Here is an 18738-nt window from a genome sequence, read left to right as displayed (position 1 = left end):
TATATATTTATATGTATATTTTTTGTCACGAAAAAATACTTTCTTGTTGTTTATGCCGTAACTAAGTTTCATATTTTTTGAAAACACAATGACTTACTTTATCTTTGTCATCCTCATCATCGTCGTCGTCCCCTGGTGTTGCCGGACAATCGTCGGACCCTATTTCAGCATGATCTTGAAACTGCGAATTTGCGTAAGTCAAAGGTGCACCTGTCACCACAGCGACCTGTCCGCAAACCCAATGATTGAACCCGCTCCTCTCGCCGCTAAGCTGATAGGTAGCAAAGAAATTCGACATGCAACATAGCCAATAAAGAAACAAAGCGGACGTAACTTGCATTTATGCAGGATGAGTCAATTTAAAATACAATATACAAAATATATAAATTATAATACAAAAGATGCCAAATATTTTGTTTTGTATATAAAATCTTAAAGAATGATTCAGATAATAGTGGATTATTAGTTCGATTATTAATTTTACTATTTCGTCAAATCAAGTATTGTGTAATTTTTTTAAGACACAATAACTCTGCAAAAATATTTGGCTTTTGATATTTTTAAACTCTATGAGGGAATTTGTAAATATATCTTTAATATTTGTATAAAATTTGGAGATAAAGAACTCGATTGAATGTTTTTCTGAAATCATTAAAATACCCATTCTAGATCTATTTAAATTCGAACTAAATGACACAGCAGAATTATGCATTACAGATATATATACGATTTATATATAATTCCAATTATTTATTCTTTTATTATAAAAACCTATTAAAAGAATTTTTAAAATTAAGTCGCGAACACATGGCACATTCACATATGTAAGATTTCAAAATAAAATTATTGATTAATATGTGGATATTTAAGAAGCGCATGCTCCATTCACTGGATGTGATGGTATCAATGATTTTTATCACTGTACATACTTGACCAATGGTTCTGCGGGAGGCAATAAGGAGCGAAGAATAAAGACTAAAGAATCAAAAATAGACGTTTAGTTAAAGTATAGTAAAGCGCTTCAGCATAACAATTAAAAATTGGGAGGATTTAGAATATATATCGTGCTGGCAATATATATATGTTAAGTTTTAATCCCTTCCAATAAAAAACTTTCAGTTTTTCTTTTGTGGATTCTAGATTTATCAACTTAAAGACATATTTTATATATATAGCGTACAAAAATAAATTTAATATCACAATTTTAAAGTCATCTCATAAAATAATGATATTTTATCTTTTACATACATATATAAAGAGTGTCAAGATAATTATATTAATTTGGAATATACAGAGACAGAATACCTGCAAGAGCGCGGGATTAAAACTTGAATAAAGTCAATAATAAAAATACTTACCAAGTAATATTTTAGAAGAATCAATAATGCCACACCTGGTATCATATATGGTTCGAAATAGTAACATCCGAGAACAAAAATGACCAGAGCGATAACGCTCCTCATCTTGCTTTCCCATTCCCAGCAACTCCTAACCGTAGGAAAAAGCAAAAAAATAGTATCGTAAATGATACAACAATTTAAAAAATTAGAAAATCTATTTCAATCGTCCAAAACTCTTTTGCTAAAAAGTATAATATGAAATTTTTAGGATTATATTTTCTCAAATATAGAAAAATTTATATTTCATTATCATCTAAATAAAAAAAAAATTATATCGTATGAAAAGTTGAGGCCACTCACTGTATGTATTTCCCTATGTCAATAAATACGACGATAATAGCCTTGAGCCTGAGGACGTTCCGCAGAAAGACTTGTCTCTTGAATTTCATTTCTGGCTCCATGTACTTTTTTTCCTTCGGGTTAAGCGTTCTGATGCATGCTCTTAATATATTCCACACGATGATCAATTCCAAAAGAATCTGAGGGCAGTTACCCTTCGCGCGACCCCTTAATTTCTTATCCTTCAACGCGTACCACCGTTTCTCTCCGTTACGAATTTTTAGTAATGGTATCGCCACTTTTCCAAGAAACTCCACTTTGTGATCCCGATCTTCATCGTACACTGTCACTTCCAGAACGGAGTTGATATCCTTCACGTTACTGTTGAAACAACAACAGAACTTGTTTTCGATTACATACGAACGAAACGGACTGCCTAATCATATTCTAACTTTTTCTACTTCGTATTTGACAATGTGATAATTCAATATTTTTATATGCTTAATAGAGTATTCAAATTATATATAAATTTGAATTAACTTACAAAGTGAAAATTTTCTGCCAATTTGGTGCCAGAGTCTTATATTCTGTCTGCGTTTGTAATCTGGAATTGACAAGCTCCAGAACGCAGAATGGATCGCTCTTGCCTCCGAGATCGGCCGCTGCGAGACCCTGCGCTCGATATACCTGTAAAAAAATTGAATTAGAAGCAGATACTCGTAATATGAGATTCGTCAAAGAAAGTTTCTTTTTCATTTTGATTTATAAAAATCTTATTGTAAAATCAATTTATTTAATTTTAAATTTAAGTAGAAAAGCTCGTTATATTCAAAAGTATTTTTTAAAAAATAACAAAAACAAAACTCAACACAATTTTAAAATATAATTTTTATTAATCGAAATATATAATTACTTCTGACTATGTATACATATATGTGTATATATATACAGGGTGTCCCAAAGCACCCTTGACAACGCTCGTGAGGAAGTAGAGCACAGTAAACTGAACAGAAAAGTCCTGTAACATTTTTTTTTATAACGCTTAATAAAGGAGTTATTATTGAATAACGTCTGGCCAATCAGCGTCGACCTTTAGCCGCGCGCCTGGTAGTGTGCGTGAGCGTTCCGTCGCTACGGCGACGCACACTAACAGACGGGCGGATGTATATATATTATGTACACATACATACATATATACATTTAAGTAATAAAAGCATAAACTTGTTAAAAAGTTATTCAAAAAGAAATAAATCTAAAATATAAATTTAATTGCATGAATAAAAAGAATTTTAAATAACAATCAAGAAATTAATATAACCAAACAATCTTAACAATCTATTTCAGAAACACTCTGTATATTAATTATCATTTCTAGATAACGTTCTAAGAAAATTAGCACTCCAAAATATGGCAGTACATTAGTAATGAATGTTAATTGTCTTTAATTACCTTCACTGTCAGATGACCTACGTCGCGTACCCTCTGCAAAGTATTTAAGATCGAATAGCGCTGGATTAATTGAGTGCGCTCTATCGGCGTTTCCTCGTGTACGGCCAGATCGCTAATTGTCTCGCTGGCCGTGGTGCCGCTTATCGTTAAGAGTAAAAAAATATTGCCCGAACCATCCTCGAGTTCGCGCCATAACCGATGCGTGGTCTCTCGCTCGAGAACCGCCAAATCGATCACCGTTTTGCCCATCAGATCGTCTTGATGACCCTTGTCCCGATCCCAGACTGTCACCTCTAATTCTTGCCCTAGATACGGATCCTCGTAGAGATGGAGATCGAATTGTTCCAACCAAACTGGATTCAACGTCTTATTAACGACTTTCGACTTGTACTTCTCCGTGCCGAGTCTGCAAATTAGGACATGAAATTCTAGTTTTTGTAGTCGAACTTTTCCATTGTTTGAACGATCGCGAATTGAATTGCTAATATATTTTCAAAATTTCAGTCAATTTAATTTTACAGTAACATCGAGAGCAGAATTTATTTTTGCATTTTTATCTACAGTAAATACAGCAAAGCTAATAGACAAATTAAGAATTAATTATCCTATAGAATATCTTTTTTGAAGCAAATTATCCGAAAAAATTAAATTAGATTTATATTAATTCCCTAACAAAAATAAATAATAATGTTTAATTTACATAGTTCCATTTTGTGGTAACAGATTTACGTACCGAAACTTCACATAAGGATCCGCTAAACCATCTATGTCCATTGGCAATAAACTCTTTGCTTCCACGAGCACAATTGTAACCACCGAACTCCATATTTGTGATTTTAAACGTCTATTTACGTCCGCTAATCGATTGGTCTTCTGGAAATACTGCAACGTTAAATCAATTCTCACTGCCAGAACTACTGTAAGACTTATACATTGCAATATAATATTAATATAATGTATGTAATTATTGGAAATTGGAAACAATAATCAATGATTGCGCGTATATGATTAAAAAAAAAAGCTCTCATAGACTTAACAAAGGAGAAGTTTAATAAGAGAAACAATGCGTGAAAAATAATTCCTTATAAAATCGATTATTTGACTTTTTAATTTAACTGATATTCCTATGCTTAACACACATGTCTATTATATAATTCACATATTGTGAATTAAGAAAACTGTGTTATTAAGAAAACTTTATTTAAAAAGAGAATTTATTTAGATTTTTTTTTTAATATAAAAAATTTAATTATCCGTTAATTTTTTGAACAGCAAGAAGTCATTTATTAATTTAAAAAAAAAAGTTATTTAAATTAAACAATCGAGGAGAATAGCTCTAAATACACACTTTTATATACGTAAGAAAGCCAAGATATATCAGTAAAATATTATGCAATTGAAGCATAAGAGTTTTAAATTTTAAGATGAAAACATTATTTCTACAGCAACCCGTTTTGACGAGATATATTAGAGATAACTTCCGTTATAATTCGTTATAAATTTTACCGATAAAAAAAAGACGTTCGTTTTCTATACCCTATGAATGTCTTCCATTTTCTCTTTAACGTTATCCTTTAGCTTATCCAGAAGATCGTGGCGTTTGACCTCCTTTACTTCCAAAACATCGGGATCGATTAACACATCAGGATTTTCCTCTTCATTTTCTTCGTGCGTGGGAATAGTTTCTTGCTTCTTCAGCTGCGCGGTTAGATTCGCGGGCTCGAATCGATTTGATTTCGGAGAACCGGCTCGATTTCGCAGTTTCCGCAAATGCTCAATCACCCTTCTCTCGATTTTTGATTCGTCGATTGTCGTCGGCCGTCGATTATCCATCGGTCCGCTCTCGATTTTCGGCTCCTCATCCGCTGTCGCCGCCGACGTAAACTTGAAATCATACGTGGGTTCTGGCACAACGTCTTCATTGACATCTCGTTGACAATGCGTCACTGTGTAGCTGGAGGAAGGCTTGCAACGATCGACGATCCATGTGTCAATCGGTTGCAGCCACGAATGTTTCTCCACGTTCTCTTCCCAGATTCGCTCCACGTGATCCTCTAGTATTTTCTCTATCGATTCCATTTTTCGCTCCACAGAACTTTTTAGCTTTGTCTTCCTTTTCTTGATCTCGGATCGCCTTTCGATCGATGCTTCAGCCACTCGCGCCTTCCAGGCTTCTATCATCGCAGACGCTCGCTCTAACTTCGATTTCTCGCTTTCAGTAGTATTCGATCCCGTCTCCTTAGTTTCGGAAATTGTCTTGGCAAACAATCCTTCAATCGCAGGGGTTTGTTGGATTTTCAATTTCTCGTCAGCGAGAGAGCTCGATTCTCTCGAATTTTCTTCGTGTGGATTATTTTCTAAAAAATTGTCATCCAACGCCAAGACGTAATTTCTAATTTCAGCTTCGCTCTCTGTATTAGTGTCATCCGTATCGTCAGTTTCGAATTTTTGTTTTGATACGGTTGGATCTAATACCGCAAGAGAATGACATCCTTGTTGGTCCGTGGAAAATTTCCGACGCAATCTTCTGGGAGGCGCTGCAATATTGGATGATTTATCGATAAACGTCTTCTCTATTTTATTAGAAACGATATCCGTATTAGGTATTACATGAATCTCAGATACATTGTTCGCTTTAGACACGTCATCATCGAGGTTTTTTCCCGACACGGCATCTGTTTCGCATGTAATCTTGGATGTGACATCAATTTCCGGCGTAACATTGATCTCGGGGATGATATTAAGTTCGCTCGCGACATTCGCTTTAGATGAAAAATCTTCCGATGTAACATTCATCTTGGATGCGACGATTGCAACTTCGATTGGATTTGGTCTCCTGCGTGATATTAACTTTGCGCGATTTATCACTATTTATCACTATTCTTTTCGACGTGGTATCGAGTTTGTGTGTGCATTGACTTTAGATTGAATATACTGTCCAAATTCAACAATACAGCATTCCTTTTGCGTAGAAACTGTTCTTAAGAGTAATGTTCAGTTTTGAAATTTTTCTAATCTTCTGCAAGTACACCGAACGAATTATAAACGAGTTCTCTATTCCGCGTCAAGAGAAAAACAGTATGCAACGTGTTATTTTCGTCGATGCTCTTCATAAAAGCTCCTTAATCCAAGGTCACTGCTATCATGTTTCGTCCGATTGACTTGCATCCTTCATTGCTAATGGACTCACGTCATGACGGAACCAGATGTTGGATATCGCCTCTGCTTTTTTCATCCGTCAGAGCACCGTCATTTAACTTGTCACGGTTCTTAATGAGTGCATTCAAATAGTTTTCGCATGAAAAAGTCATTTGATGAATTGCATAATGCAGTGGAAATAAACAGCGTATTTCAACGCGATGATCCGGCACGCGTGACCTTGAGAAATCCTACAGTCTTCCTCTAAATTAATGATTTTTTTTTAAGCATTAGAATCTGGAATATTAATCACACACTTTATACGCGTCATATCATTTTGTACATCTCCTGCAACAAGTATTCGCGCGATATAAAAAAAACAGAAGAGCTGTTTGATACACTGAAGCTCACTTAACACACTGATGTCAACTGACGCTGGTACACACAAGAGCGTGAAAGAAACTGTTCGCGAGGAAACACTTGTACGCGCTGACTCACCTTTATCCGTTTACGAAACGCATAAAGTGCAAATATTAGACTTTCTACTTATAATGATAACGATATTCGATATTGCTGATTAGCATCGCTGAGTCACAATAAGAAATGTAGACGGGCAGCCAAGTGAATCACGTGAGCAACGATCGGAAGTCTCTTATCATGAACAACGGTAAATCTGTTGTATAATGAAATTCACTCACGCGCCAATATCGTCCCATCGTATCCGCATTGATAAGCGACGATGCACTTATCGCCCGCAAGTCGAATGGCTAAACTCGTCCGACTATTAAGCATGCTTCGTCGACAACTGGCGTAATATGTTGACCAATTGGCCTTCCTTTCCCTCTCCATTCGTATTGGGAAACTGCTGTTACGTCGGTAAACATTGAGACACAGTATATACACGATGTTATAACCGTACAGCACGATATTCTGCCGAATGTTTCTCAATTCACAGAGATAGAGACAGAGATATACCACATAACACAATGTGAAATTTGTGCCTAATTCACTTTCAATATTCTAGCGTGGGTGTTTCCCCGTTTACAGAGAGAGAGGAAGAGAAACATCACACAGAGCAATATTAAATTTGCTCAATTTAGAAAAGCAAAGTAATACATCTAATTGTATAGATAATATTATTTGTATCTTTCTTGTGTTTTCGAAAATCGACTTATAAGATTCTCAAGAATAAATACAATACCATGATTTATCGTAAATAAATAATTTTATATTGTTATGAGTAACAAGAAGATTAATCAGAAACATTAATTAACGTATATTATCATATATTGGACAAATTTCAAAAGCGGTTTTTATATTTATTATAATTTGTTAATCCTTCAACTTTTTATTGAATATTAAATATTTCGATAATAATATATTAAATTAAATTTTTAAGACAATAATAAAGCGCAGTTAAATTTAATAAAAAAATCGAAAATATTTTAAAATATTAACATTCTAAGTAACACAAAAATTAAACGGTAGATCCAGATATAAATATTAACTTACGCAGCGCAAAATTTAAATGAGCAAAGTGCAACGCGACTGAAATAAATATTGCGTTATTATGCCTGTAGAGAACTCTTGCACAAATTAATTATGAATTCCTAAATAAAGCAGATTTAATGCTCGACTTGCGTAATGTAATACTCAAGTTTTCATTTAATTATTTATCGCGACATGGCATTTAATAATAGTTAACATGTAAGTGGAACTTCCGTGATAAGGGCCAGGCCTTGCACTCCACTTTCAACGACAAGCCGCCAAGTCGATATCGTAATACGGGCGGATACTTCCCTCACAACCTAGTTTCCATATTCTTCATGTATACGCTATAAATATACGCACGGCACATCTATCTCTTTACCGCGACCGAGAATCATGACGTCGCGATCGTTTATTGTTACTTTATTATCTCTTCTTATATCCTTCATAGAACCGTGGTTGATACATCTCCGATACATGCTATTCTCGATTATTCACTGATATTACGTATGTTTAGCTAATCATTTTTCTCGTGAAATTATAAATGAATTAAAATATTAAAAAGTTTTGAATAAATTAAAACTTTTCCGAATTGAAGAAGAAATACCTGTTCTTTTTCTTGTTGATTTCTTGGCCATAATGTAGCTGTCAGATAGATTTCACCTAAATGTTGCTTCGGTCTGCCCGGATCTTTAAGTTCTAATATTATATCCTGAGAATGTCCAAGGTCGAGTTGCGTAAGATCCAATTGAGCAGCTCCCATAAAGTCATCCTGCAGACCCCAATCGTAATCGAAAACCTGTTATAATATATAAAAAAATTCTTTGATGATTTCTCGTCAGAATATTTTTATGAGATAATTCTTCAATAATATTTTATATCCGAAATACAAATTATGTTTTAGATGTCATAATATTTATTAAACAAATTAAATTATTTTAATTTAAATTAGAGACAAAAGATTTCGTTCTTTTTGGAAACTTCATATGTATAAAAAAAAATTTGGATTATCTTAAAGAGATACAATTATATTTAGTTTTTTGTAATATTTTATCCAATTCGAAATTACGATTTATATAATAAGAAAGTCACTGAATATACCTTAATAGTAAGTGGTTGAAAAGGATCTTCTATGGGCAAGGTCACGCTTTCATCCCAAACCGGATTTAAATCGCGATGAACGGTTCGCGACTTGTGTAATAGTCGTCCTGAACATTTTACTTTTACATAAGGATCGCTGGCCCCTAAAACAGGAAATTAACAGTTTTATATCGATGGATATAAAAGACACTTTATGTTCTCACAAATGATCTTGAATATCTCAAACTATATTTTATGTATTGATGTAAAAACGATGATACTTTCAAATAATTTTAAATGATATTACAGCCTTTAAGATAACATTTTTTATAATTTATTTACTTCATAAAATAATTGTGAAAATTGTTTGCGCATTCTTTTATAAATATACATACATATACAAATATATGTATATTATATCCTATATATAATTTGTAAATCTTTTCTTCAATAAAATATTAAAATAGTTAAAAATCTCTTACCGCCTCTGTCCATCGCAACGAGATTCGCGCCTCTCCTTATATGCAAGCGAAGCTGGAAGAAGGCATGTTGCCTCAACGCTAGTTCTCTCCTTCGCGTCACCTCGTCCTGAAGGAACTCGCCTCCATCCTGGCTGATGGAACTCCGAGGCCCTTCGCTCGTGTGTCCTTCTTTTTGGCTCTGGAAGTTTACGGATCCTTTCGAAAATCTCTCGCCGCATTTTCCGAAGTTGTCCTCTTGTATGGTCATGACTCTTTCTCGGCCACCACGAGCCAACGGAGATTCTGCGCATATAAAATGTACCAAAATGCACGTGCCATATATCTATATCAGTTTTGATACTCGGTCAGTTTCGATCTTGACAATAGCGATATCTATAATGTTGCCACAAACTTAATTATAGAAAATAGAAAATTCCCGTTAATAACCGTTAACCTTGAGATGTATTTTTACAAAATAATCTAAAATTGTCAGAGAAAAATTCAAATAATGTATAATACTATTTTTTGAATCGCGATCATTGACATTACATTTAATTAATTACTTATATCAATTAATTATTTATATCGTTTTTAATCTTGAAGCACTGACGTAAACATTATTGTGCAAAAATTGTTATGAGATACATCGAATATATAGCCGAATATCATAATATTCTTAGAATTTATAATATATTTTCAATTTCTTATATTATTGCAAGGTTGGATGAAAAAATCGAGTTATGAAAGAAGTTTCAGGGAAAATAAAAATGTGGCAAATATAAAACTGTAATTAAATGAAAATATAATTACACGATGATCTCTCTCGTAGATGAAGCTTTATACATATCAAAAAACTGCTATGTACTGACGCTTGTATTATAAAGTAAGCACATGAAAAGTCCTTCAGATTAATCTATCTAAGTATAGCAAGACACGCCAGCAGGCATTCGTGCTGAAGCATTTTGGATCAATTGATATAATGAGGTTTAAACGTGCTGCACATATCGACTTTCGGAATTAAATGCAAACTGCACGCTCGATATTTTTATTCGCACACTCTTAGTAATTAAATGCTAAGCTTGATAATTAATGCTAAACTTTATTCAAAACATAATTACTTGCACTTGCAATTATGAGCACAGAACTATTCGCGATTTTGCTTTAATTATTAATTGTATAATTAATTCTTTAATTATTATTTGTCAGCAACACAATTGTTATTTGCCCAAAATATATGTATATAATAGGATGATAAATATATTTTCAATGATAGACAGTTTGCCTTCCAAAGCATGTGTATTTATTTATATTTTTTACCCTATTTTAATGTTTTGCTCAAAAATTAATTCTCATGACATAACTATTTTGCAAGATGGTTTAATTATTAAGTCGAGTAGTTTGTCAATAAATTAATTTACTGAAGAATTTAGAAACTCACTTCCGAGCAGTCAGTTATATTCAAATGAGTTTGATAAGTATTAGTTCTTCGATACTCTAGATCGCATCCATTTAACCTAGATATACACACAAACAAGATTGCAAAGGCCAAGTTTTTTAACTTTTTAATAGAATAATTTGCACGTCATAGACACATGCGCTTCGACTTTCATTGTGTAAAATAACTTGGAATGAAAAAATGACAAATAGCATTCTTGCATAAAAACATACTTGAACGCAACATAGATTCAAAATTTGCAGATACTAATATAAATGAACGACTAGTTTTTTATGAATTACATACACACACACACATTTCTTCTAAAAATTCAGAGATATGGTTCAGAGAAAGAATTTTGTAAAGTATTGAGAATGCTTGAAAAATTGGAATGAATTAGTAATGACTAACATAAAAACAAGGTAAATACTCTCTCTCTTAATTTTTCTTCAAATGTAATTATTTATAAAAAAAAGATTTAATTTCTCTCGCGACATTGAATAAAGCATTTGGCATGAATTTTTAACGCACTGATATTTTATAAAACACTTTGAAAAGCGCTACTATAAGCGATGAAGCGGGAAGCAAAGACGCCACTTAGAGCTTCATTGCATAACAGTGATTCAATTCATTGTGTATTCGATGCATAGCGAGCGTGTCATAACACTGTCCGTACACAATTATTATGTCATGACGACCGTGAACTTTTCCGCTATGTATACAGATCAAATATCTCGTAAATTTTAAAAATTTTATATTGCAACTCGTAATAATACAACTGTTTATATATACATATATTTTAAATTTTTTTAAACACTGGTATATTTCTTAATTCTAGATTATGCTTTTATTTAATAACTCATTTTAATTGCAGATCTTTCTCTAAATATTTACGAAACTGTTTTATTAATAAAAATAATTGTTTAACATATTTGTCAATTTCTTTTATTTTTTAATTAAACTGGATGGTATGAGATTATATATCAGTTCAAAGCTTGCGTTGTATTTGACAGTCGGACTATATACTAATAGATATAGCAATATGTAAATATTGGATATAGATGAAACTTTGCAACTGGGTCATCAATGCGCATACAAAAGCATCATATTGTTCTTTAACATTTTATTGCTTTTCACTTTAAATTATATTTTTTATTAGTTATATTTAAAATAGAATCACAGAGGGAGAGAAAGAAAAAGAGACAAATTTCGCACAAGTTAGTTAATCAGTCAAAAGAATATCGCTCACCTGGACGATTGAGGCAATGCCTGGCCGGGCTTTGAGTGGCCGAGGAACTTCTGCTGTGCTCGGAAGAGTAATCGGCGGCATAATCGGACTCGACGCCAGGATTCTTGAGCTGGCTCGTATCCTGCGACTGCACGCTACTGGCATCCTTTGATTTTTTCCGCTCCTTGCTCCTGCTGCGCGCCCAACGACTTTTCAGAGTCGCGAAGAAAGTGTGGGTGCGCTGTGCCACCGATGCCGGACCGTGGTGCCGATGATGCCGATGATGGTGGATGGTGCCGGATCCACTCGATCCATCATCCCGCCTCGAAGGCGAGCTATTCGCGATTTCGTTGTCCCGGAGCTCCGTGGCGCTTTTCGAGAATTGACGGCTTCCGTTCAGGTTCAGTCTGGATCTCTCTTGGGTGCAAGTGTTACCTGCAAGTCGAAACAAGAGTCTTGATCAGTTACTCGCGTTTACGAAGCAGATGGAAAAATTTATTGGTACAGAATACTTCATGCTATCGTAGACATAAAGATGTAAAATAAAATTTCTCATTTTACTAGAGTATGAGATGTGTCTCTGATTTTTTTAATTTCTAAATCTTTTTCTCTTCTTGCTTTAATATTAAAACTACTCTTTTACAACGAATTTTTCGATAAATAAAAAACAGTTCATGTTCGCGTTCTTAACAAGCTGGATGAATAGTGATATTGACAATATATTAATATTACACGCATGCGATATGAATATTACATGAATAATTGATGCCGTTATGGATATTATATGAAAAATTCATACCGAAAAGACAATATTAACGCAGCATTAACGCTAAACTGATATGCTGTTATTGATGGCTGCAGATAGATTTTTTCGGCCAGCTATGACCAATTCTGTTAAAAGATAAAAATACATTGTAAAGAAAGAAAGAAATCAATTTCTAAGAAAAATAAACGATAAAGTCGAATTTTTTGCATTTTTTCCCTTTTGGTTATTAAATTAAAAATTCAACAATATCTGTCTCTAAAAATGCTTTTACAACAAGAAAATTTGCACAGTAGAAAATCATATCCATGGTTAATATTGCATTTCTTATGTTCTATTATGATGTCCATTATGTAATCTACCTTTTTAGCAACATTTCAATCTAGCGGTTGATTATTCAACATCAGATAAGTAAAATTAAAAACACATAATTAATTTCAGAAAGACAGTAAAGTAACTTTATATATGTGTATTTTGATGTTTGTGTAGTAATTTAATAATTTTAACGCACGTGGGTAACTCACTTGAACACGCTTCTTTTTAATAAGCTTAAATGAAACGTATAAGTGTAGTTGTATAATGAACTCCTAAATAATGAGTTCATTTGAATTTGTTTGATTCTCCGCAGTCATTTAAATGTCTGTGTTTAATTAAAAAGCTTATTCCCAAACCGTTCTAAATTTTTAGAGAATAAAGATGACCTCTATTTTCTATATTAGAAAATTTTCTTCGTTATTCTTTTAAATTAAATATTAAACTCAGATTTTTTGATAGTTCACATATCTTTAAAAAGAAATACAAACAAACCGGAATTCCGAAAAGCAAGATGTGACTAAATACTACGAGATCATAAATAAAATAAATGACAGTTTTATAGTCGATAAAATGTTGCGAAATGCCAACAGAGTTGGAAAAATTTTTAAATAGCATTTCTAGCAACGGAAGTTGTAAAATTTTTTATCGAGAAGACAGATATCGAGCGTAATATGAAATTATATTAGTCGCAGATATTAGTACGCGATTGGATTGAATATTTTATACAGTTTTTACTTGACGAAACTTATTGCTATAACTTTCCTGCGCGCGCATCTTTATTTAGATTATTTTACTAGTTAGATATTTTAACGTATAATCAAGTATATACAAGAAAGAGAGAGAGAGAGAGAAAGATGACATTTTTATTAGATAATTTTAAAATTATTATGGTATTTGGTCGTTTGAGTCCCTTATTGACCAAAATAATTATAATATTTCAATAACATTCCTATACTATAGATAAATAATCTTAAATTTATATTTTAATATTAGTTTTTATTTTGCATTTAGCTATACACTAACAATTTATTTTGGGAAAATTAAAACTCTAGTTTTTATATAATTGTTTTTATAAAATATTTTTAATTCTTATACATATATTATATAATTTATTTATAACGTAATGAAAAAATTCATGCTAGCCAATAATGCTATCAATTATTGATAACACGATCCTTCCATCTAATATCTATGCAACATACCAAAAATAATGGGAAAAGAAACAACAAAAATAGATCTATTTCGACCCACACCCAAATATTTTTTACCCTAGTACCTGAATTGAAAATCGATGTAACAGGGTGGAAAAATAGGGTGAACTTGGATTGTGAATGGATATAAAACAATACACGTACGTCTCTAAAAGAATGACAAGGGAAATACATTATATGTACTCGCATATCATGTAAGCATATTGATCCGTCTGTATTATTAAACATAGTGTAATACGCATCTGACTTTGAAAGGCTTAGCATGCTTTCCATTATACTCCAGAAATGATGACACATGTCGAGCAATTAATATAAGTTTCCGACTCTTATAACAATCGGTTCAATATTTATTTATTGAGATACATATTTCTCATATTAAAAATAATTAAACAGTTTTTAAAATTAGAACCTTTAAATTAATTTGCTTCAATTATCTTACAACGAAAATAAATTATTGTATCACAATGAGTAAATACATTTTATTTAACAATAAAAACAGAATTATAATATCTTGATACAAATTTGATATAACGAGTCTAATTCAACTATCCGTGATCTAACTTTCAATGAAACATTCTCAGACGAAAATCGATTTTTCGTTACCAAAAATATCGTGCAGTATAATGCACAATGCAGAATGAACGCATACATTCCGGATGTGGGAATGATGTCCGGACGTGCGGAGAGCAAATGCATTCAACGTTTATTGGATTTTATCTCCCTTTCTCCGGAAATGATCTTAACACGTTAATGCATCGCGGAAATCAATCTGGGTATTCCAATCATCTAACTGGGATATTGCATGAGATATTGATATGTACAGACAAATAAGAAATACGATATACATTTTATTTAACGTTAGAAAAATCGCTGACTATAGTTTTACGGTACAAAGATTTATAATCCCACTTGGAGTCCACAAAAAATTTTAGATCAAAAAATAAACTATGTAAACTATCTAGAAAAGAAAAGATAAAGTTAGATAAGTTAATAAGATGTTTATCATGATCCTTTTTATCATTATCTTATTTAACTTAAACAGTCTATGAGTCCTACTATTTAACTTTTTTAAAACTTGAATATTATATGTAGAATTAATTGCATCAAAAGCAACTTTTATCTGGAAAAAAATTTTCACGGAATAAAAGCATATATTATTTCTCACTAATTAATTATTATATTAATCCATAACAAAGAAATCATATTTCGTTAAGTTCTTATAAATGGAATCTGTGTCGAGTTTATTTTTTATAAAAACAGAGTTATTAAAAACAAAAATTTGTAAAGAAATAATTTTCGATCATATGTATATAAAAACGAAAAAATTCATATTTAACGTAAAATACATATTGTAACATTACTTACCTGCAGGTGTTGGCTCACTGTCCTCCGATCCAGCGAGTAACTCCACACTTTTGCTCATCTTATCCTCCGAAAACGCGAATTAGTTCTCGAGACCGTTGCTTGCAAGGCTTTAGTCTCTTCTTGAAGTGCACTAATCCGCCGCATTCCGATAGCATGATTCCGTCGATAAATTAATGAATCTCAACAACATTGACCAACTCGCACATATTCCCACTTCGCAGTGTCCACGTGATGCTCGATGATTTCTGCAGCATCATAAGCACAGTGTTTTCTTTTTTCTTGTAGATTGTTGTAAATTAATTTTACAGCGTTCGTTTTAGTACAAAGCTAAAGTTAGAGATCCAAAAAACTTTCCTTTTCTATTGTCCATCTTTTAAGGCACATGTGTTAAAGATTTTCCGTTAATAGCTGTTAGGTTGTTGTATATAAGGAAGATATATGTGTACATATTCGAACAAATAAGAATGAATGTTGGGAGAATGCAACCTAAATTGAAAAAATTATTTGGAACGACGGATAAATAGCTTTAGATAAAATACAGAATGTCTCGTAACTGATCCCGTATAACTGAGGAGATGATTCTATCTACATGTAAAAATAAATGTAAAATGAAAATTAAAGTTTTCTCACGCGAGATTTCATTTTTGCAAAGAATTTTGAAAATCAAAAGATTAATAATATATATCTTTGCGTTTTTCTTTAAGTTTGAATGGTCTTTTCACTGATTTTCTGCTAAATATCATAATGAATGAATAGTGATTACAAATTTTAAATCCGGCATTAAAATTAAAATTATAAGTTGTAGAACATTTTGTATAAAAAGCATATTTTATTTAACACAAAGGTATTGGTTGAAAATAATAATTATACGAAAAACACTTAAATATTTTTTTGTTTTTCTTTCATTTTATGAAATAATCTCTCCAAGTAGTTTGCTCCGATTATAGAAATTGCTTTTTACAAACAAATATCGTTTAATTTGTTAAACAAATATGTTATTATTTGCTAAATTCAGATTTGTAATGAAACCGCTATTTGTTTATCTTTAGCTTGCAATGATATTGTGCGATTACAATTAAATACGGAGTATACGACAATTAGTCGAGCCAGGATTTTCGTGATATTTGATGATATATTTGTCGGGTGGTCATAGAATCCAATTAGCGCGTTTGAGATGAACTTTGAGGAAACCTATTGGCTGGGTGGACGGTAATACACGGGATAGAAATACGGAAGATTATATATGACATATATATATATATATATATATATATATATATATATATATACTCCACGTGAAAATTTAGTGAATAAAAAATCAGATGTGTAATAAATAACATAATATATAGACAGTGCTCTACAATTTGCAATTCGAATTTTAACAATACATTTTCTAACTTACAATTTTTACTTACAAAAATATCAAAATAAATCTTTATTTATCGCGCAGTTCTCCAATTTTTAATATTATATCTTTGCATAATTAAGCCACAGATTAAAATTCTATTAAAATAAAATCAACTTAAAATTAATTGCAAAAAAATGACTGTTATGTATATATTCTCTTAAAATTTAATTTGCAAAAATTTTGTTTAATTGCTTAATAATTTAATTTAAGAACTATTATAATTTTTCAATATTTCCGTTAAAGAAAAAAACAGTATTTCTATTCATCTCTATTTAATTCAAACTAATTAATGAACAAATCTTTAAGTTACTGATATGCTCTGTAATTTTGAAAGATATTCTAAATATAAGATATCCTTTATAAATAAAATATATTTTCTTTTATTACTTTTCATCACGCGAGGAATTTCAGAGATTTCCCAGAGGTAACGGACTGAAATCGTAAAGTGCGTTAGAGGGTTGAAACGCATAGATCGATATATACGGCAACGGCACCATCGATAGAGAACACGCCACACTGTCGTACTAATCTAATCGCATCGATCGTTAACACGCACTACTAACTACGCTTTTCCACGCGCAATTGCATGTTACGTTATATATGATATGTTATTATCCGGTACATTATTATTCCGATATGTTACATAGAATCCCTTAATTTTGTAGTGTAAGGTAAAAGCAACTAGGAATTTTTGATATTGCGTAAAATACAAAATAGTTTGCTATAAATGCAAGTATCAAAGTTTTATTAAAAGATAAATTTTTTGTTCTAAAATTCTTATATAAATCTTACTTTTTCATATCGTTGAATTGTATGAATAAACAAAATTTTATCATATAAACTTTTTTCGATACTAAATAGTGCTTTTAGTTTCTTTATATGTGAATGATGATGTACAATGATTGATAGATAACTCAAGACTTAGATACAGTTATTGCATAATTTTATCTATTATCTATTTATCGACGAATCAATCTTTACGAAATTTTGACTAAAAAGTCTTCATCGATAGCGCTAAAGTAAAAATAGAAAAAGTAACTTATATATTAATGCATATTTCAAGAGTTTGAAAACATGTCTTACCCGCTTGCATAAATTGCATTCGTGTTATCTGACGGTCGCGTAATTTTAGCCAAGCTGGATAACAAGAATACATGCGGGGTGTGTTTCGACAAAGAATATATTATAATTTTAAATAGTCTGTATTATTTTAGAGAATAATTGGGTTATTCTATATACAAAATGTTATAAAATCATCGAATGTATTTCCATATTATATGCCCCAAAAAATCGTTAAAGATTTTCTTGTGAGAGAAAATAAAAGATATTAATTTTCCAATAATGAAAAAAGCGATCTTTTTTAAAACAAAGTCTCAAAAGAAGATTTATTCTACCATTTCGACATATTTTCGCACAAGGAATCACCTCTTTCTCGGTTGTATCACGATCTTGATCGCACTCTCTACACAAGTTTCTTTTAATCTTGATTTCTCAAATCATCCTTTCTTGTGTAAGTGCTGGAACGAAGTATTTTAGTGATAGCATAATTACTCGCAATATTTGCGCGGTGGCTTTCATATGCAGGCGATAAAGTGCATTCTCGTTTCGGAACTATCAGTTTCAACATGCCAAAACTCTCAGCGCACAATCTCCTCGTCAGATTTAGCTTTTGTGAAAGCGATCTTGCTTTGTTCAGTGTGTGACAAGGGATTTAATAA

General features: G+C 31.9%; 2 protein-coding genes across 2 annotated transcripts in view; one reads left to right on the top strand and one right to left on the bottom strand.

Moving 5' to 3' along the window:
- LOC115232956 (multiple C2 and transmembrane domain-containing protein) overlaps nt 1-18429 on the bottom strand; it is a 26404-nt gene extending 7975 nt beyond the window's left edge. The window contains 13 exon segments of the mRNA XM_029803139.1: nt 98-271; nt 1359-1488; nt 1701-2060; nt 2224-2366; nt 3129-3534; nt 3862-4010; nt 4665-6062; nt 8362-8553; nt 8856-8998; nt 9317-9598; nt 11980-12393; nt 15613-15857; nt 18415-18429. Coding sequence (XP_029658999.1) covers nt 98-271; nt 1359-1488; nt 1701-2060; nt 2224-2366; nt 3129-3534; nt 3862-4010; nt 4665-6062; nt 8362-8553; nt 8856-8998; nt 9317-9598; nt 11980-12393; nt 15613-15670 — 3849 coding nt within the window. The 5' untranslated portion in view covers nt 15671-15857; nt 18415-18429.
- LOC115232948 overlaps nt 1-18738 on the top strand; it is a 75905-nt gene that overhangs the window by 47997 nt on the left and 9170 nt on the right. The window lies entirely within an intron of this gene.

This window comes from Formica exsecta, unplaced genomic scaffold, assembly GCF_003651465.1.
Source record: "Formica exsecta isolate Colony F162 unplaced genomic scaffold, ASM365146v1 scaffold1022, whole genome shotgun sequence".
NCBI classification, from domain to species: domain Eukaryota; kingdom Metazoa; phylum Arthropoda; class Insecta; order Hymenoptera; family Formicidae; genus Formica; species Formica exsecta.
This window is presented reverse-complemented; position numbering and strand designations above follow the sequence as displayed.